We start from the raw sequence: 21,185 nt of genomic DNA on the forward strand, positions 1-21,185 counted from the left end.
GGCACACAAGATATGCTCAGCACGGGACCGAAGCCAAATCTGGTCAAGCACTCATTTCCCCATGAGCTTACAAACAGCACACACGCCAACTAATGCATACGTTAAATAAACAGGGCTCTTTAATAGGATTCTTTAAAGTTATTTTAATTTCTGAAATGAAATATGCAAATATGAAAGAAAGAAATATTCATATTAAATATGCACTTTTTTTATTTGACGATTTGTAAACATAAAGCAAAGTCTGTAAAATAAATAATGTATATTCTAAAATACATATATTATATATTATAATAATATATTCTGAACTTTTGTAGGTCACTAATCAAACTTGAGACTTTTCTTTTGATAATGCACTTTTTTATTATTAAGTAGTGATCTCAAGACGTTTGGAGCCCACTGAAAACTGTTCATGATTTCAGCATTGTATTATTTAAGTTGGCCAAAAAAACAACAACTGCAACATGTACCAATGCATGCTAGCGGTTTTAAAACCCTCAAACTTTGCCCCACAAACCATTTCCCTTAAGCCATAATAAAAAACCAAATTGTATCATGAGAGGGATCTTAGAATTACAATAAGGTGTTACAATAAACCAACTTTAAACAAATAGTAGTATTAAAATGTGATCATTATTTATTTCAAAATGCATATCAAATAAATACAATTTATTATGGTACAATCAGATATGCATTTAAATTCCCAGTGAAGATTAGTCCTTACAGTCTGATACAAAGGCAAATGATGCAGACTCTCTACTGCACTCTTGTGGCAGTCACTCAATATGTGATACAGCAACATTAATACATCTTCAGTGACCAGTCACAGTAACACAGTCCTGAGATCTGTGACTGACCCGATCAGCCAATCCAGGCACAGATGTGAACATCAGCTCTCCTACTGCTGATATTCTTTGAGAATGTTGTTAGCGATGACTAATCTCTGGATCTCGCTGGTGCCTTCATAGATCTCTGTGATGCGGGCGTCACGGTAGTGTCTCTCAGCAGGCATGTCTGTGACGTAACCCATCCCGCCCAGCACCTGGATGGCCTTCACATTTCAACAAAATACTCATGTTAGTGCATCGACACGGTATGATAGGTTTAGAAATAAAAATCTATTTGATGATCACCTGGTGGGAGACAAACGTAGCAGCCTCAGACGCAGCCAGTTTAGCCATAGCAGCTTCCTGGAGTACAAACAAACATACACGTTTTTCATCATATTCATTGACCTACTAACCCCAAGTTTAAACAAACCATTGGCACATTTGCCATAACCTTCACAATAGTTAGTAATGAGAAAACAGACTAGCCTTAGTGAAAGGTTTCTTTGCGTCTCTCAGCATTGCAGCTCTCCAGGTGAGCAGTCGAGCGCTCTCTGTGGCCAAGGCCATGTCTGCCAGTTTAAACTGGAAGAGATGTTATTTATAGAAAAACGTCAGCAGCTGAATCATCCCAGATGAACGATGAAAACACTAAAGCTTTCCACTTTCCCTCTGGATGTCACACAGGGAGTGTTTGTGGTGAGTTATCTCACCTGTATGGCCTGCAGTTTCCCAATGGGAGCGCCGAAAGCTGTTCTTTTATGAGCGTAATCAGCCGCACAGTCCAGCGCCGCCTGAGCGATACCAAGAGCCTGTGCTGCGATACCAAGCCGCCCGCTGTCCAGAGTTTGCTGTGGGATGGAAAACAGCTGTATTAGATCCCGTCCAATCAAAGCAAATGTGAAAGAGCGTTAGTTTTATAACTTGACTAAAATGAAATGGTTTTATTTACACTAACTGACAAAGGTTGAAATGGTACTGCGTTCCAAATTCACAACATTGAAGAGAGTTGTTTCTCCCGCGTCCTAATCCTTCCTCCTAAGTCTCCGCAATCACACCGGTTGCCAGGTTGAGGACACGCAACAGGGACATGCGCAATTGACAATAAACGGTGATGATCCTTACACTGTAAATTGATGAGCTGATTTATCTGCATTTTGATATGCTTCTGGACATAGGGGTTTTTAGATGGATTCCTAGGCATTTCATATCAGGAAGAGTTTGGATTGTCTGTCCCAGTTAATTTGTTTGATTCAGTGGTTGCCCTACAGCTGTGTTTTTCACCAACTGGCAACCCGGAGGTGCAAAAAAAGTAGGTAAACTGTCAGTGTGTGGAATTACACAGACCAAAACAAAAACAGCGATTCCAACACGAAACGCACATTTCAAAGTAGAATAACAATTTTTATGCTTTGGTACAGTAGTACAGTCAAAAAAATCACATTCAGCCATACCATTGCAATCTTAAAGCCCATTCCGCGCTCTCCCAGCATGTTCCCGAGTGGGATGCGGCAGTCTTCCAGAATGATATTTGCAGTCGATGAAGCTCGAATTCCCAGCTTGTCTTCTTTCTTCCCTAAAGACAATCCTGGATGAGGCATCGGCACTAGGAAGGCACTAATTCCCTGAAGTAAAATAAAATAACAAATATATTGAATAAATAATTATACAAGCAAATAAATCATGCTCCCAGTTCACCCTATGAATACACCAAATCAAAACTATTTCAGCTCTTTACATTTTTATGAACATAAAAAAAAAATTCTCTGTATAATCATTCGCTTTCACAATCAGTTCATCTGTGGCGCATGAACCTTGTGTTTTAAGCTCTTGTCTGTTGTGGCGAAAACGACGGTGGCGGAAGCATCCCAGCAGTTGGTTATCCAGGCTTTAGTTCCGTTCAGAACCCACTCGTCTCCCTCCTGCTGTGCCAGTGTCGACGCCGCACCTGCATCGCTGCCGTTTCCTTTATAGCCAAAAACATCTGTTCAGCACAACCTTTCATACCACACTAAGATGAAAACAAGCCCTCACTGATGTTAGCGTAAAAAGGGCAACTCTATGGATCTATAGATGTAGAGTATAAATGAAATCATCTCAATAATCCACAACTGGTTGTTGTGTGAAGGAGTATGAGTGCACCTGTGTTTATAAAGCAGACAACTGCAGCTGTGTTTACCTGGCTCACTCAAAGCAAAACAGCCAACTTTATCCCCCGTGGTGAAGGGAGTAATCCACTGCTTTTTCTGTTCTTCTGTGCCAAACTTCAGAATTGGACCCAGGTACAGTGACTAAAACACAGCAATTACATCGCATGCAGAATTAAATCTCAGCTAAATGATAATGAAAAGGGCAGGGTTTGATACTTAAAGTCCACATGAACCGGAAGTTGCTGCCGACTTGATTTCAGTGTAGTGACGTTTTTCTATCTGAAACGGAATATTGACTAGAGGGCACGGTTTTATGTTTGTGCTCCTCCTCTCTGTCGCTCACTCATTGATATATAGCGGTCGGACTCGGAGGGGTGTGTTTAAGGATATTCTGCCCAAGCCGTCAAGCTGACCTCATCAGAAAAGAAATGTCATTCCAGAGCGGAAGTACATGTCCAGATTTTGATTAAAGATTTTTTTGATAAAAGATTTTTTTTCAGCAGGTTAACTTGCACGGATTAATTGTTTACATCAAGACTAGCAATGCGCGCTAGTAATGTAAATAAAGTCAATTTTGATTTCATGTGGACTTTATGTGGAGATACAGTTCAGTAATCTGTTAAGTATGAGCAATAGTTATATATATATATATATATATATATATATATATATATATATATATATATATATATATATATATATATATAAAATCATGTCTCAAAACTAATTTTTTTGTATATAATTTTATCAAATCCATGGTGTAGGATTGGAAGATTGGAATTGTATATTTAGCAAAATGTATATATATATAAAAAAAAAAAACATGCACATTTGAAACAATGATTTTATGCAGTGCCATTATATATTTAAAAAATATATATTTTACTATAAATTTGCTTCAGTTATTCAGGCACTGCATAAATTCATTGTTCAACCATATATATTCAAATACAGATTGAAGAGTTAAATGTGCACTGCAGAATTCCCTGACTCACGACTCACATTATTCACACTGACGATGACTCCGGTCGAAGCACATCCTCTGCTGAGCTCTTCCACGGCCAGACAGTATGCCAGATAATCCATCCCAGCTCCACCCAGACTCTCTGGTACCTCTACAGCCATGACACCCATCGCTCCCAGCTCTTTTACCTACACCATCCGAAAACCAACCGCAATCATCCTCGTGTGCTCTAAACGAAAGACAGTCAATACTGTGGAGCTCCATGACTCAAGCTCCTTTTACCTGCTTGGCTGGGAACTTGTGATCTTTGTCCAGCTGAGCAGCGATTGGCGCAAGTTCTTTTTGAGCATAGTCCCTACATGTCTGCCTCATCATCTGGTGCAACTCTGGCAGCTCCGCTAGCTGGCTCAAACAGCGAACACCATGCCCTACCACCATGCCCAGAGCTGATAAATACAGGAAAGAAGATGATAGTAACATATGTACTGTAGAGATTTGCTAAATTAATCATGATATAATGAAACAGCAACATAAATGTGATCCAGCAAAAACGATTAACGGTTAACGATAAAGCAAGTGAAATCATAGGTCCATGGCAATAAATTATGCATAAACTGCAACACTAAATCATAATCTAATCAGTAGAAAATATTTGAATATTACACCATTTGCATAGTAAATTAAAAAAGAAAATCAAGAAACTTCCATGGCTAATGTACAAAAAACGACACACACACACACACACACACACACATATATATATATATATATATATATATATATATATATATATATACACACACACACACACACATTTGACTAGTAGCATTGATGTGTTAGTATAGCCTGCGCATGCGCAGAAGCTGCAGAGTAAAAGTAGGTAAAAGGTCATTGTGCGCTTTCACACTATCCAAAATAGCAATAATGAGAAAAATGCATTAGAATTGTAGATTTATGCTTATGTATTATATATAATGAGTTAAACTAACTCTAAATGCATAACGCGTGCATTTCTTTAAGAAACCAGTAGTTAGTGACTGAGTGACATTTGTTTTGAATGAAACAATGTCAGCTATCAGGGTAAAGATTAACCAACCCCACATATGACAAAAAACATCCAAAAACAACACAAACACAGCAAACTAATATTTCAGATTACATACGTGTTAGAGCCTAGTCATGGAGAATCCATTTCAAGTGAATTTTAATCAGATAAACTAAGCAGGTGATTATTCTTATTCTATATTTATTTACTAGTTTATTAATGGCCTTAACTTTTGACCTAACCGAAACAACGTCATAGAAAGGAAACGATTAAGCTGTTCTACGGTCAAATTTATTCAATTACCAAAAAAGATTTAGACGGTCGTGCAAATGAAGATTGGTTAAAGATTGGGTTCCTTAATAAACTATCTGCAAATGCATCCAGCTGCATATTACATGCGCATAGAGTCGCTCGTGAGCTGCGAGTTACACTGCTGTAAACATACAGTAAAACTCAGAAACATTTCTATCTCTGACCTCTTCGTGCTTTGAAAAGCGCCGCCATCTTGGCTCTTATGTATCTGCTTTCGCAAACAGGAAGCGGTGTGTGACCGGTCAGGTCATGTGATCATGACGTAACGGAGACGTTTTATTTCATTAGAGTTTAAATTTAAATATACATTTTAATTTTGTCTTATTAAATTGTTTAATATTTATTTTTAAATGTCTATGTAAATTAACGTCTCACTCTTTTTTATGATTAAAAAAATTACAGTACAGAAACTGTATATATAGTAATCCATAATCTGATGAGTAATTGTTTTACATACATTAAATTGTAACTTATTTATTTGAATTTAAAATAAATTATTAATCCATGTTTGTCGAAATGTAAAGTAAATTAAGGCTTCATTCTTTATTATAATAAAGCAATGAAATTATAGCATAAAATACATTTTAATAAAAGCATATATAATGCATAATAGGATAAATAACAGGCTTACAGATATTAGAAATAGATTATTTACATATAAATGTATAAATACATATTGTATTATAAAAATTCAAATGAAATTGACATTTATGATAAATGTTTATAAAGAAAAGATTTATATTTAATTGCTATATTTAAAACACATAATTAACCAAATGATACACATTATGTTCAAATTATGGAATGTGTTTCCAATGAGAATTTTGTTAAAACCAAATAGCTCTATTAGCAAAATGAAGATATTTTAAATATAAAAAATTTTCCCTGGTAAATTTTTATTTTTTGTGTGTGTCTGAATTGTGTATTTGTATTGTAGCCTATATTTATGTATTTTAGTCCTTTAAATGACAAGAGAAAAAATGACAAGCGTTTTTTGTTTTTCCAAAACATGTTTATTATTGGCATCATAAAAAGTCAGTTAGATGTCTGGGACAATTTAAATGAATCTATTCTTCTGGGGTGTCAGAGAAAAGGGGGAGGTATGGGGATAAAAAGTGCCATGAGAAGGCTAGTCGTTATGCTACAGGACCGCAGCGGGATGAGTTCACTGTTTAGCGGTGGTCAGATTGAAGCAGCCGTGCTTGTGGAACTGCATGTCCCTCACACGGCGCATGGACTGAATCTGAGGCTGGAAGGCACAAAACTCGTTGTAGTGTCTGTACTCGCCGCACTCAAACAGATACTGGTAGCCTCTGTAGCCGGGGTACTGGTATCCCACCCAACTTCAAAAAGAGAAACAGAGTGTGTAAGCCATGGGGTAGTATTGCTCTTAACCGTTAACTGAAGTTATGATTTGGTACTCACGCTCCACCGGGAACCCTCACGCTGCCCACTCTGTCACAGAAGCCATGCGCCCACAGAGTTGGCACGTCATCCTCCTGGATCTCCATCTTGTTGCCCTGGAAGTCACAATGCTCGTACAGGCAGATCTTGTGCTCCATGGGGTCCTGTAGGCATTTGGACCAATTAGCAACATGCATTTGAATACAATAATGAGAAGTTGCGATGCTCTCCCAGTGTCCTACCATGCGGATGGGTCTGAGGGACATGAGACAATCACTGCGGTAGCTGTTTGACCAGGTGTCCCAGCGAGGATACTCGCCCTTCTCCAGGATGAACATCTCGCCACGGAAGTTAGTCTGCTCGAAGGCAACGAAGCTGAAGACATGGACAACACGGACAGATGTGTACCAGAAAAAAAAGAGGGAAGGAGGGATGACAGCATGAGTATGGAGGGAAAAGGATGGTACCAACTAGACATAGATCAGAGTTATAGTTACAAAGACTGAAAATGAAAACGTGAAAATACATTTTCACATATTAGAAAAAGTATTTCATTTAGTTTAACTTAATGTACTAAAATAATTAACTAAAAGAGTAAATACTATATAGGCATATTTTTTTAATAATAATAAAAACTGACAAAAACACAAAACAAAATACTTGCTAAAAGTTTAACACAGGAAGTCAAAACACTGATATAAACTCTAAAAGTATCTCAATGATTTAACAAAAAGCCTCTATGTTTTTCCCATCCACATTAGAAAATATCCATGACTTACGGGCCGCACTCAACAATGATACTGCGGACTCTGTCCATTCCACGTTCACAGACGTTCATGCACTCATTCTGGACCTCCATCATCCTGCCCTGGAAGTTCTCCTGGTCGAACAGGAAGATCTGCAGGAGAAGAAGTAGAGCATGAGCAGGTCTCCAAATTACTTTCTTAATTCTACAGTTTATCCTGATTTTGTGGATACTCTTAAACAAATCTGCAGCGATGCCAGTGAAGAACCATTTTGGGCTCCCCAGAGAACTTTTTTAAAACCATTAAAATAACTTTTTCTGTTATATACAGTGGAAGTTTCAATGGATGTTGAAGGCTCTTTGTGGAACTATAGAAGCCAATGAAGTTCTTCTGAACCTTTTTAGAGAACAGTTCTTAAAATAACAAATTTTCTTAGTGTGAAGTATTTTTTAAACTATCTACAGGATATTTTTGTACTATAAAGAGCTTTTTGTGTAATGGAGGTTCTATAGATGTTAAGCGTTCTTCAAGGAAGTCGAAAACAACTAATTTTAAATTTTCTTTATTTATTGAAGAATCATTTGGATTCTTCAAAAAACTGTTCTTTAAAAAGCAATGGATTTTCAAGTTCTTTGTGAACCATAGATTCCAATAAAGATACTTTACTTTTAAAAGGGTATGTTTCAGGCTAATCACAATGTTTGTAAGTGGTGTGTCTCGCAAAATCTGACCTCTAAACCCAGTTGAACCCAGTTCTTACCTTGTAGTTACCCATGAATCCGGGGTCTCCGGTCTTGGAAGCCTTGCTGGTGGCGGCAGGGGCGGGAGCTCCCTTGTCCTTGGCGTCAGTGCCCTGGTTGGTGGTGGACTTGGCGGTCTGAGACATGATGAAGGGGTTCAAGAACGTCTGTGAGAAAAGAGCAAAGGGTGGGAAAATGTCATGAGGCTTGAAACTGGAGCGTATACTCCAAAACATCCATGTGGGACTGGTGTTATGGGACAGGGGTTGAATGTTAGGGATAGTACACTTTGGGCTTCACATTTCCCGGAAACCCCAGTGAATCCAGGGCAATTGCTCCTGCTAGATCTGTGAGATGGTGAAGGGACTCAGCTTTAGCTGAATTCGTTTTACCTGGGCTCTTACCTGCTTGAGTACAGCTGTGCTGGGATGGCTGGCTCGTGCTGGCCCCCTCTGACCAGTGCTCTAACTTTTATACCCTGGCAAGGGGAGTACAGAGGCGCTCGGGGTACAATAGAAACACGTCGTCATCAGACTTTGCCTGTGCCAAAGCTGCAGGGTCATCGCATAGCCCAGAAGGCTCTCGCCACAGCGCCCGTAAGCATTTTACTCTCAATGAAAAACCCTGACAATGCCACTTTCCCTCTTAGCCAGTGCTCTATATGCTATAGGCTACATACGGACAGGGGTCAGGGGTCACATGAGTCTAATCCACTCGACTTTGCTCTCTAATGTGCTAATGTTTCACAAGAACCACACGCTGTGATGTTTGCACTCTGAGTTACAATCTGATTTCAAATGCATTAAAATATATATATTTTGTGTGCAATTGTTATTTTCATCAAATTAATTTATATATAGTTTTTTAAATATATTTTATGTTTTTTAGGTTTAATGCATTATTATTAGTAGTAGTAGTAGTAGTAGTAGTAAATACTAGAGAGTTTGTGATGTTTATATATGAATCTTTATTTTAACATAGTGCATTATTATTACTATTGGCCATGAGAAATGTTTTTATACATTTTAAATACTGTGTTCATTATTATTATTGCTACACAGTGTTGGCCATATTAAAATCCGTGTCTGAAATCTATTAATGGTTTGATCCCAGTCATTCACATTCTCATGATTTTTAGGCCTAATATTACATTTTCAGTGGCATCTTTTAGGTGGTGTTTGTGTCTTGGTATGAGAGATGGCAGACACAGAATGAGCTTGCTATGCAACAGAAAGATCCCACATGGAGCTGCACAGAGTCTCAGAGGCACTCTTTGAACATGCGCTATGAAATATATGACTACAATCTTCTCAAATGTCTGCTGCAATAGCTCTGTAACAACTGCAATGATTCTTCAGAGAGCCTCTCCTTACTCTGACTCACTGATTAGCAATAACCTTTGAAAGCACAGTGATAGAAAAAGAGCAGTGTGCAAACCTTAATAAGCCTTAAAGTTTTCATCTAACTGTTATATAATAAATGTTTTTATATTCTGACTTTTGCTTGCATTTTATGTTTGAAATTTGCTATACAAATTAAATGTATTCTTTTTCTTATTATTAAAGTTGTTTCGTCACAGTCAAAAGTTTTTTTGTTTTTTTATATAGAGCAGCACAGCAGTTTTCAGTATTATTACAATAATAATCAATGAAATCTTATTACAATGATTTCTGAAGGATCATGTGACACTGAAGACTGGAGTAATGATGCTGAAAATTCAGCTGCACATCACAGGATTAAATTACATTTTCAAATATATTTAAATATTTCACAATATTACAGTTTTTACTGTATTTTTTGACCACATATTGATGAGCATAAAAGACTTATTTCAAAAACATAAAAACATGCAAAGCTTTTGTAAAATGCATTAGACTTATATTACATTTACATTTCACATTAACATTATTTAAAATGACAGGTGATACTTCCAGTAACTAATTTAGGTCATAGAGGTTAAAAAAAGAAAAAAGATACATTTAACAATAAAATAAAACAATATAATATAAGAAGAAGATGATAAATAAATGTTTAATTTAAAAATATCTATATCGTTTGTTTAATAGTCTTTTTCACTTTTTGTTTTCATATCTCCAAACTATAAAAAAAAACATGACCAAGATAAATTATTTTCCTCAACATATTTAAAGGTTATCTAACAGTTTGATTTACATAATTATCCTGGGCCACAAACAAGGCACATTTTAAAACGGTATAGTATTGTACGAAAGCTAAATATATCATTGTGTAAATCCTAATACATCTGAATAATGTAGTATCTTTTATTATGTTATTTACTGTGTATGACATCTTCACAGCATCACTGTAGACCTCCCCTGCTGTCAATCATTATTTTCAATGCATTCACTGAACCAAAACAAGAGCGTCATATATGGAACGTGTCCAAGACCAGCACATCTCCCCCTGCACATGCACCGTCTCAGATCTGCGCCGGCCCTTAACACGTATGTGCTTGTGACTCGCGTGTGTCCAGGTCCGAGCGTCCAGGCCTGGATCCAGGCAGGGATAGTGTGGTGTTTGCACTTCTCCAGCTGTATAGGTTTAACCCCTCCTTTGTCACCTGGACAATGACAGGCCCCTCCCTCACTGCTGAGCCGGGGCTTTTATTGGGCCCTTTGCCAGGGGAGGCTTTAAAAGGGTACATGCACATGCCCAGCTTTCACTCTCACATCAGGACGTCCCAAGGGCATCGAAGCGAGGTGAGTTCTTCTCCGCTACGGGCCCGTTGTCTGTCCCCCCCACCTCCCTCATATGTCTAAACCTCCACAGGCCTCGGCTTCTTTTAGAGAGGCCTTCCTGTTCGGTCCGATAAGTTGAGAATGAGTCAAAAACAGAGCACATAGTCAGACCGTGCTGATGTAATCCTCACTTAGTCTAATTCAGATATGCATCCATGCTTGTGGTGTTTCGTGTGTGTGAGAGATGTATGGGATGTTGATTTGTCATCACTATTATTTTTTAGTGACTAATTCTGTTAATCTGGAACTTTGAACTGTTTATATCGACTTGCTCTTTGTTTTCAAGCAGACAAGATGACTCACCATTGCACCAAGTTCTCTGGCCACTGGAAGGTATGCTGTAAAAAAAAAAAAATTCTGAAAATTGTAATGAGAAAGAAAAAATTATTGATTATTTTAAAAGAAAATGCTATTTCAGGTTATTTTTTACTCAGAAATGTAAGTTAATTCAGTGTGTTACTTCTCATTCATTTGTAATTGTTTGTGAAATTTACTATCAATTTCTGAATGAAAATTAATGTGCACCATTTTAGTGTATTATATTTTTATTGTTTTAGTATCTATAAAAAATTTTTTTTTTACAATAATTGCATTTTATATTTTCTGCATAAAAATGTCACGTTTGATTTAATGTTACTTACGATTTCTTTGCAATTGGGAAATTCACTTGAAATTTATGAGTGAAAATTGTCATTTATGAGTCAAGTGAATTATAAATCACACAGTTATAACAAAATTATTGAAATAGATATTACAGGAAAATGTTTTGAGTGTTTCTGCTTTTAAATATGACATTAATTCAGTGTTTCACTTGCCATTTCTTTGTATTTATTTGTGAAATTTCCTAGATTTTTTTTTTCAAAGTTGTAAATCAAACAACGATTACTGAAGTTTTACAAGAAAATACTATTTCATTTTCTCTCCTCCAAAGTTTCACATTAATCACTCATCATTTCTTTGTAATTGTGACGTTTACTAGCAATTTCTGAGTAAAAATGTTTAAAAAATGTTTACTCATAAATCGAACAAATATGCATGCAAAAAGTAAAGTATACAAGAAAAAGATATTTCCATTTTTCTAATTTCATGTTTAAATAATTGTGTTCTTTCCAATGAAATTTACATGCATCAAGATCTCCAAACATCACAAGCTGTTGTTTTCCAAGAAATCTTACATTAAGTCTGAAAACTATGATTTAATAGTAGAAGTCTTCCAATGTATCCTCTGGTGTTGAGTAACTCCTGCTTTTATAGTGCTTCACATGCCATTTGGGCTTTTCCCCAACATGCAAGTCTTTAACTGTGCCCTTGAAATCTTTAAAAGTGCCCAACCTCTGTCTTCCAGATCATCGTGTACGACGAGGAGTGTTTCCAGGGTCGTCACCATGAGTTCACCTCCGAGTGCTGCAACGTCATGGAGTTCGGTTTCGAGAGCGTGCGCTCATTGAGAGTGGAGAGCGGAGCGTGAGTGTTTTCTCCAAACTCTTTGTCTGATCGTTGACATAATTCCTGAGGTTTGTGCCAATTATCTCCAGTAGCTGAGACTCCATATCAGAAAAAAAAACAAGATCTGACCCACACTCACATAAAAAACATGCTCTATAAGGCCAAAAGCAGCATATATCACAATGGTATCACTAACAGAGCTGGTTAAGTGAAGTTGGGGGTAATAGTTTATTAAAATCACTAAGTATGAGCAATAGTATTCCTGATTCTTGGTGAGCAGGGGCATGTCCTTATTCCATGTGGCATTTTATTTATGTAACCTTAATTTGATCAGGCAGGTGACTTCAGAATATGTTTTGATGTACAAGGACTGTCTGATCTGAAACGTTCATGCATTTATCCACGATGAACACTGATGCCACAGTGTTGTTTTAGTAAAAGATGATTTTTCAGTGGTGTTAATATAACATTATTTTGAGTATTTTCTTTAAGAAAATACTATTTCAGTTTTTCTGCTTCAATCTTGAAGTTTAACTGTGTCTGATGTGTGATTACTTGGGAAATGTTCTACAAATGTCTGAATGAAAATTGTTTCAAAGTAAATCATATGTGATTCATACTCTACTGCTAAATTTCATGTTATTTTGTAATTATTTGTGAAATTTCTGAGTGAAATTCAACACCAAGTTCTTTCAGTGTATTTTATGTATATAATATTTTGCATTCACTTTCAATCCTGTTTTCATTTTAATTTTAGCTCAAGTCTAATTAATTTTGTTATGTGCTGTCTTTTTTTTTTATTATATTTTTTATCATTTCAGTCCTTATTTTATTTCATTTAGTTGCCTAGGCCAAGTTTTTTCATCTAATATTTATATTTAACTTCAGCTTTATTTTAATTCACTAAATAGATAGTTTTAGTAGTTGAGAGCAAAAACAGGGTGGCACACAAGCCGAGGTTTAACCCGTGTTTTTCTTCAGGTGGGTGGGCTACGAGCACGGTAATTACCAGGGTCACCAGTTTGTGCTGGAGCGTGGTGAGTACCCTCAGTGCGATGCTTTTGGAGGAAGCAATGCTTACCACATCGAGAGAATGACCTCCTTTAGACCCATTTCCTGCGCTGTAAGTTAACAAAGCTTTAAAACCACATCACACATCACTGACTCAACCTGCCTTATCTGACCTCATTTTGCACTGGTTTTGATTTGCAATTCATATTATAATGACCATTTTTTGGTTTGCATTGGAAAAAAATGCTCATTGGCTGACATTATGTTTAATATGATTCCTCCCAGAACCACAGGGAGTGCAGAATGACCATCTATGAGAGGGAGAACTACCTGGGCCGCAAGGGAGAGCTCAGTGACGACTACCCCTCTCTTCAGGCTATGGGATGGTGCAACAATGAAGTGGGCTCTATGCGTGTTCAGTCCGGAGCGTGAGTATCTGTTGTGTCATTTTTCCTTTCACATTTTCGTTCACCGCTGACTGTTTTTCGATCCGCACGCGACAGGTTCGTGTGCTACCAGTTCCCTGGTTACCGTGGGTACCAGTACATCATGGAGTGTGACCGCCACTGTGGGGAGTACAAATACTACAAGGAGTTTGGCTCCCACTGCCAGACCCCTCAGATCCAGTCCATCCGCCGTATCCAGCAGTAACGGATTTCTCCTCGCCCCTCTTCTTGCAAAAACTCTCATGCCCCTTTCTGCCCGATGCAAAATAAACTGTCTTTCTTAAACCTCACTGACCTCCTGTTATAAATCTGTGTCCAAAAAGAAAAAGAAAAGAAAAAAGAGTGCATTTACTAAAACCTCACAGCAACATTAAGGAATTTTGGACACTTTCAAACAAATTAAACAAATACGAAATGCTGTGCCTTTTAGTACAAATTCTTTGAATTTATATTAAATTTCTTTTTTAAAAGGATAGTTGACACAAAATTTAAATTCTGTCATCATCTGTCGGACATGTGAGTTTATTTCTTCTGTTGAACAAAAAAAAAAGGTATTTTAAAAAATTTTGGTAACTAAACAGTTGACGGTACCCATTGACTTCTATAGTTTTTTTTCATTCATTCTATGGAAGTCAGTGGCTACCATCAACTGTTTGGTTACCAGCATTAAAAATATATTATTTTGTGTTCAACAGAAGAAAGAAACTCATACAGGCTTGAAACAACCTGGTGTTGAGTACTAAATAATGACAAAATTATAATTTAAGGAAATAAGATGCACTTTCACCAGTTTTCCGCCAGAGAGAGCAATAAGCCTACAAGCTAAATGATCATAAATAAGAAAGGCATGCAATATTAAATAATCAGGCTTCTCGAGAAACAAAATATCATAATTCTCGATGGAGAATAAACGAAAGCGGTTCATTACATGACTTAACTTGTTCCTAGAAGTGGGTTAAAATATCATTGTTTGTCAGATTAAATCATACGACTAGGAACAGCAAGGAGAAACCCAAACAAAAGACGCACTATGCTTTTTTGTAGATGCACTGTTGATAAAAGATGCGCTTGCTTACACAACGATTTTTATTTAGATAACATGGCGCAGCCACTAGACTTCGCTACTATGAATACGCCACAGGTTATGAATATTAATTACGTACAGTGACGTACCCCAGTACGTCTAGCATATTTGCTGAAAGGTGAGTGGGCGCTATTCAGACAGCGAATGAAAAATCCTTCTATGGGGAAGGTTCGACTTATGAATATTAATGAGATAACGTGACTGGGCGCTTCAGGAAGGTTACTAAGCAACGTCAGCCAGATCTATTTAATATGCATAACTCAGCCTTCGCCGTAGTACGTACTTTTTTTACGCTTTTTAATTTACATTTAGTCATTTTTATAGTCAGCCGCTTTTATTTCAATAGAGAACATGTGTTGCGTAAATCAATCCAGTTAAAGAAGTATAACAAAAGGGCAATAAAACAACTCGAACAACGGAATAAAATCAAAAGGAATTCAAGACTACACAGCTCAAATACTTTGCTTTACTGCAGTCCAGCTCCGCATCCTAACGTGCTCCAGTCCAGTGCTCCAGTCCAGGTTTTGCGTCGACTCGGCCGCTGGGAGGAAGTGCAGCTCTCAGAAAAGCCTGAATTTCACTTCACGACGCGCCGCGGGACTCAGCTCACTCACACACAAGCACTAAAACAAGAAAATAGTCGTCTATTCCCATCTGGATTAACCACAGGGAATCCTCAAGAAGCACTCTCTCCTGGAGGAACCGAGCGGAACCGGACTGGAGTGTTTTATGTGGACGGATATAGTGTTTTTGTTGAGCGATGTCGGAAGAGATCAAGACTTGGATCTGCGACCCAAACGCGGATGGGAACCAAAAGAGTGGTTTCTCTCGGCAGTAACATCGAAAAACCCAAAGGACATTTTAAACCCCTGAACGAATCGTGTCGGGGTTAAAAGCCACGTCGTTTTTCTTAATCGAAACTCAGTTTCGTTCATATAAGCTTGAGTTTGAGACGCACAAGCCATGCATATGAAGTTCCGCAAGATCTAGCGCAGAGATTTCAGGGTGAACTCTATTTTGTGTGTGTTTTTTTTATCACAACTAAAGCTTTGTTTTTATATATATATTCCTGTCTTGCAGTTTCATCTGACCACGTTTTGTGGCACCATCGCGACCTTTTTTTTTTTTTTTTTTAGAAAAAGGAAACTCGGATTTCGTTCACATTCGCTTATTTCCTTTTCTAGCGCCCCCCTCTCTTCTGTAGGTTACAGTGGAGCAATATCTCAGTCGTTTTCTGCTTAGAGCACACCTCTCATTACATAAATGCATTGACGAGCAAGCAAATCCAGTTTAAGAGAGAAACTGCATTGCACTGCACGAGGCAATGGACTTGCCACATCGAAACTAATCCAGTTTAAATTTGGCCCTTTGATGGGCTTCTAAATTCAAGACGACCAGCTTGGATCAGCAAAGAGGAGTGACAGATATCAAACATCGAACCACAAAATGGGGATTTGTTTGTGATATTACCAGGATATTCACACAAATGCATGTGCTTTTTCGATCTTGAATGCTTTTTGGATATTCAGAAAACAATCCAGCCGCCCGTGTCGCATCGATAGCCATTATTTATGTTTCTCCAACCACTGGGCTTCAGATTTCCACCATCTTTCCGCCTTTTAAGAAGAGGAGGATTCACATTACACTTGTTTTATGTGGTCTGTTTACGTGCTGTCAACTGGTTAATGTGATTGAACAGGGAAATATCGGCGTCCATTTTCATGCATTGGTGATTTGTCAGTTTTGCAGCGAGCTGGCTTGCTTTATTCGAATGCCTTAAGGAGATCGTCTTATCCGCTCGTTTACGACTTATGTTCTATATCTTGTTGGCTTTAACGGGATCGCATCGACGTTTTGAATTGAGCATCATCCATTTGTGACACTGACTGGCCAGCTTGCATGCGTTTGTAGTTAACCAGTCCGTTATTTCCATTCATCTGCACAGACAGTGGCTTAATGAAATTAACTCGCATGTCATTATTTTGACGGTAGTTACACCGGCAGGTGGGTCGTTGGCGTTAAACTCACCCAAAGGGGGGTGGGTGCTGGATGGGGGGTTCGATTAATCGATATTATCGTTATACCCATCTAGAAATATCATTGTTTTGGAAATTTCTGGACTTTGGGGTGATGCCATGCACGTATATTTCTCCTCTCTGAAACAAGAAGCCATTTCTGCAACTCCAGTGGACTTGAGGGTGACGTTGCTTCATAAATAAGCAACCTATAGATCTTCTATTCCGGGTGGACTTTTTGTTGTTGTTCTTCCTTCTGCTTTTCTTCGTCTATTTTCAGCCGCGATGGTTGATTTCTGAGAGACTTTTGAGGAAAAAAAGATTATAAAAGAACTGAGGCTGGGATCGATGTTCGCGCCTCTCACGCGCATCACCACCATAATCATCACCACAGCTCCCGCGCTCGTCTCGTGCTGAGTCCGCCCACCGTCCCCTCACTGCCGGTCCTGGTACTGTTAGCGACTCGGTTCGAACCAGAGGGCTCGAAGATGGCGGACCTCGAAGCGGTTCTCGCCGATGTCAGCTACCTGATGGCGATGGAGAAGAGCAAATCTACTCCAGCGGCCCGCGCGAGCAAGAAAATCATCCTTCCAGAACCTAGGTAACGTAAACGATACGAGTCTGTCAGACCGTTAATTCATATTCCGTAAACCTAATATTTAGTTGTGAAGCGGTGGGTTGACATGTCAGCACATTGAGGTATTAATTTACACTGCATTTTGAATGAACATTCGTGTAATTTGGTGTTAAACAAGCGATTTTAAGTGTTCCTTGTCACCATCCTAAGCAACGGCCTCTCATGTAACGTAACGTTAAACAAGATTTACTGCTTTCTTTTGCTTACAGAAAACACCATGGTATTTTTAGACTAGCTAACGTTACTTGTATATAGCTTATTATTATACCATGTTAATTAAATACTGAAGAGTAACATGTAAATACAATGTTATGAATATGATACTGACGACTAGTAACGTTAGTATGATACCGTGGCAGCTACAGTTACGTTACTGTTTTGTATGCGTTGGTTAAACAAATACTCATTATTACCCTAAAAAGCTAATGTCACACATTTTGTGCTGTGTTTGGTGTTTTTGAGGTTGTTCAGCAATTAGTGAGGCCTGCTGGGAAAATTCCCCCGTGTTAATCAATGGCTCTTATCACCTGTAGATTTGCACAGGGTTGAGGGTGATGTTCGCTGTAAAGAGGTTGACAATCTGACATTGCCTTCACATTTGGGTTTGCATACATTGCATAAGACATTAAAATGCCCTTTGTTGGGGTTTTGTGTGACTGTTTTGAATGCTTAGACCTTGAAAGCGTTGAAGCAGACAGTATCTATTGTATTGGAGTATAAATGTAATATGTTGAATGTGTTTCTTGCACCTCCCATCCGTTAATGTGCTTTTGTTTGTCTTGATTAATAATTTGTAATTTAGAGTTTTTAACAACTGATTTCAAATGGTAAGCAATAGGTTTACCTTTTACATCTTTCCACACAGCCTACATATATAAAAAATTTTTTTATTGCTTTCATATTGCACATTGCTTGGAGAACAGCATTGGGCAGGGTGTGGATTAACAATCTTGTAAATAATTGATGGAAATTATTATTTTTATTATTTTTCATCCAAATAAACTAGTCAGTTAATAAAATAATCTTTATATAAAAATCTTATATTTGTCAGATTGAATTAGTTCACTTCATATCAGCTAGACAATCAACAATTCTTGTCCCACTGAAAGCAAGGAATCTTATGCTAGTCTAGAAGTAGTAAACCTATACTAAACATAATTAGATAGATAGGCCTAAAATATTGTTAATTATGGTCTTTGTTGGAGCTTATTGTACCTGTCTTCTTGGATATCATTTGAGGAGTCCCTTGTGTGTATTGGATTTTTTTTATGGCCACTGTCCGAAAACCGTAAAAGTGATAAACTGACTATGCCGTAACATTTAATGAAGTTATTTGGCCGTTTTCTACCCCATCGGGTGATTGAACATTGTAAATGTTATTTAGACCTGCTTTTGAAACAAACCAAGGCCCAAGAAATAGGAAATGGTATTTCATATTTCACAGTTTGCTCATCTCATTGGATTACCGTGGTGACACGGCTGTCAGTTTACAATGTAAAGCCTGTGGTTCAACACAAAGCTTTTATTGTACAGTTTACACGAGCATGTGTCTCAGTATAGCCTGCACATTCGTGGAATTGCAGTAGTTGGAATGTTTTTAAAGTTTATATAACAATTAACAACAAGTGATTAGTGATCTCTCTAGGTAGATGCAAGTTTTTTTGTAAACAAAGGTAAACAGATAAGACTGGTTAAAAGTGCACCGGTAGCAATGCATCCCATTCTTTGAAATATGGGCAGTTAAGGTCATGTTTAGACTTTTCTCAATGTTTAATAGGAGTGTGCGATAACTCATTAAACATTGCAATATTCGATATGCAATATAATAATGATTAAAGTGCCGTATGCTCAGATTAAACTGCTTTACTCAGTTCTGTACTGCTGGGTCAGTTCTGTAAACTTCTATAACTATCTTGTGTCATATGTATATGCATGTGTGTGTGTGTGTGTGTGTGTGAGATATATATGGTGTTTTTGAGAGAGAGCGCGAGTGCTGTCTTGCTCTCTCTCCCTCACGCATAATAATCAAAATCAATTGGCACGATGGTGTCGAAAAAACAACAAAAAAAAACCTATCCAGTGATTAAATGTTTTGTGTTGTCAAATCTTGTGCGATATCATAAACTGCAGAGATAATTACACAACACATGCCGTACACTTCTGATTTGCGAACTAATGATAACTAACGTCCATTGCAAGATAGAGCTGGCATACTACAACTAGGGCCCTATGATTTCCGCGATGCAGAAAACGCGGAGGGAATCGCGGAATCCTGTCATAAATACGGAATTTACAATCTATTTAAATATGAATCCTGCATGTTTTGCGTGTCACTGTTAATGAATGGAGAAGCGCGTCTTCCTTTATCAAACACACTGAAGTGCGCTTGATGCTCGCTGTGATTTCAGCTTCTGTTGTCTCACTAAATAAGGACGTGAACACATGAAAAACATCTCCAGAATTGCTCTGACGGTCACTTCATGAGCATTTGACCGTTTGATTTGAGTAAAACGAGCGTCACATCACATAAACAGAACTGTAAAGGTACGTCAGTCAACCCGTCAAAATAAAGGTCTGGTTAAAGACTATTGTTCAGCAGAATGTACATAGCCTAGTACTAAAAAAAAAAAAAAACTTTTTTTTTTTTTTTTTTTTAGGTTAATCACAACAACATTTCTTTCATGTTTTATTTTTAATAGTAAATCCAATTTGTTCACCAAAAAGTTGTTAATTTTCAATAATTAAAAGATAATGTTTTATGTGTTTAATGTGCATCTCAGAACATGCTTTATTTAAAACCCCAACTGAAGGGCACTTAAATGCACTTAATTACCGTATTTTCCGGACTATAAGTCGCACATTTTTTTTAATAGTTTGGCTGGTCCTGCGACTTATAGTCAGGTGCGACTTATTTATCAAAATTAATTTGACATGAACCAAGAGAAATGAACGAACAGAAAACATTACCGTCTCCAGCCGCGAGATGGCGCTCTATGCTGCTCAATGCTCTTGTAGTCTATACTAAGCAGCATAGAGCGCACTCTCGCGGCTGGAGACGGTAATGTTTTATCTTGGTTCTTGGGTCTAAATAAATGCCACTTATAGTCCGGTGTGACTTATGTTTTTTAACTCATCATGAAGTATTTTTGGACTGATGCAACTTATACTCAGGTGCGACTTATAGTCCAAAAAATACGGTACAGACAGAGAAACAATGGGTAATAATTAAATGTTTATTTTTGATGTATATGCATTGCATTTTATGCATTTAAAAAAAAAAAAAAAAAAAATCTAAAAAAAGAAACTTAGTTGTTCATTTTAAGAGACCCAGGAGTCTTATTTTCTCATGCATAATTAATATTGCACTTTAATTAAGCAAAAACACATTTTATTTGATTACTCGATTAATTGATAGAATTTTTGGTAGAATACTCGATTACTAAAATATTCGATAGCTACAGCCCCACTTTACAATAATGTTCTATTTATTAAAATATTTAACTACATTTATTTAACATTTACTATTACTAAACTGCACTTCTACAACATTGTTAATTTCAACATTTAGGCTATAGCCTTCATTGTTGAAATCAAAAGTTCAG

At 37.5% G+C, this 21,185-nt stretch overlaps 4 protein-coding genes across 8 annotated transcripts in view; 2 read left to right on the forward strand and 2 right to left on the reverse strand.

Annotated features, from left to right (window-relative positions):
- Window positions 1-611: 611 nt before the first annotated feature.
- On the reverse strand, window positions 612-5,533 carry acads (acyl-CoA dehydrogenase short chain). Of its 3 annotated transcripts, none has more exons than XM_026274396.1 (10): window positions 5,460-5,533; window positions 4,221-4,384; window positions 3,977-4,126; window positions 3,004-3,115; window positions 2,639-2,790; window positions 2,279-2,449; window positions 1,538-1,675; window positions 1,314-1,409; window positions 1,131-1,187; window positions 612-1,048 (listed from the first exon to the last, which is right to left on the reverse strand). In XM_026274396.1, exons 1-10 carry the CDS (start codon window positions 5,485-5,487, stop codon window positions 896-898), a joined length of 1,221 nt encoding a protein of 406 aa, XP_026130181.1. In that variant the 5' UTR covers window positions 5,488-5,533; the 3' UTR covers window positions 612-895. The 3 variants fall into 3 exon arrangements, with proteins under 3 accessions (XP_026130181.1, XP_026130183.1, XP_026130182.1); XM_026274398.1 differs by lacking the exon at window positions 5,460-5,533 and adding an exon at window positions 5,287-5,430; XM_026274397.1 differs by lacking the exon at window positions 5,460-5,533 and adding an exon at window positions 5,102-5,234.
- Window positions 5,534-6,285: 752 nt separating this feature from the next.
- LOC113110312 (beta-crystallin B1-like) lies at window positions 6,286-8,703 on the reverse strand. Of its 2 annotated transcripts, none has more exons than XM_026274425.1 (6): window positions 8,590-8,703; window positions 8,206-8,352; window positions 7,479-7,597; window positions 6,942-7,074; window positions 6,721-6,863; window positions 6,286-6,638 (listed from the first exon to the last, which is right to left on the reverse strand). In XM_026274425.1, exons 2-6 carry the CDS (start codon window positions 8,329-8,331, stop codon window positions 6,461-6,463), a joined length of 699 nt encoding a protein of 232 aa, XP_026130210.1. In that variant the 5' UTR covers window positions 8,332-8,352; window positions 8,590-8,703; the 3' UTR covers window positions 6,286-6,460. The 2 variants fall into 2 exon arrangements, with proteins under 2 accessions (XP_026130210.1, XP_026130211.1); XM_026274426.1 differs by having other exon boundaries at window positions 8,578-8,633.
- A 2,115-nt stretch (window positions 8,704-10,818) lies between these two features.
- On the forward strand, window positions 10,819-14,137 carry LOC113110315 (beta-crystallin A4-like). 2 transcript variants are annotated; one of them, XM_026274429.1, is made up of 6 exons: window positions 10,819-10,905; window positions 11,231-11,277; window positions 12,290-12,408; window positions 13,372-13,513; window positions 13,687-13,829; window positions 13,905-14,137. In XM_026274429.1, the coding sequence occupies exons 2-6, from the start codon at window positions 11,239-11,241 to the stop codon at window positions 14,050-14,052; spliced, it is 591 nt and encodes a 196-aa protein (XP_026130214.1). In that variant the 5' UTR covers window positions 10,819-10,905; window positions 11,231-11,238; the 3' UTR covers window positions 14,053-14,137. The 2 variants fall into 2 exon arrangements, with proteins under 2 accessions (XP_026130214.1, XP_026130213.1); XM_026274428.1 differs by having other exon boundaries at window positions 10,830-10,905; window positions 11,234-11,277.
- Window positions 14,138-15,419: 1,282 nt separating this feature from the next.
- The window catches only part of LOC113110283 (beta-adrenergic receptor kinase 2-like), a 58,269-nt gene continuing 52,503 nt past the window's right edge, over window positions 15,420-21,185 (forward strand). Inside the window, exon 1 of the mRNA XM_026274383.1 lies at window positions 15,420-17,547. Coding sequence (XP_026130168.1) covers window positions 17,435-17,547 — 113 coding nt within the window. The 5' untranslated portion in view covers window positions 15,420-17,434. The remainder of the gene's footprint in view (window positions 17,548-21,185) is intronic.

The sequence above is a fragment of the Carassius auratus genome, chromosome 10, assembly GCF_003368295.1.
Source record: "Carassius auratus strain Wakin chromosome 10, ASM336829v1, whole genome shotgun sequence".
In the NCBI taxonomy this organism is placed as follows: domain Eukaryota; kingdom Metazoa; phylum Chordata; class Actinopteri; order Cypriniformes; family Cyprinidae; genus Carassius; species Carassius auratus.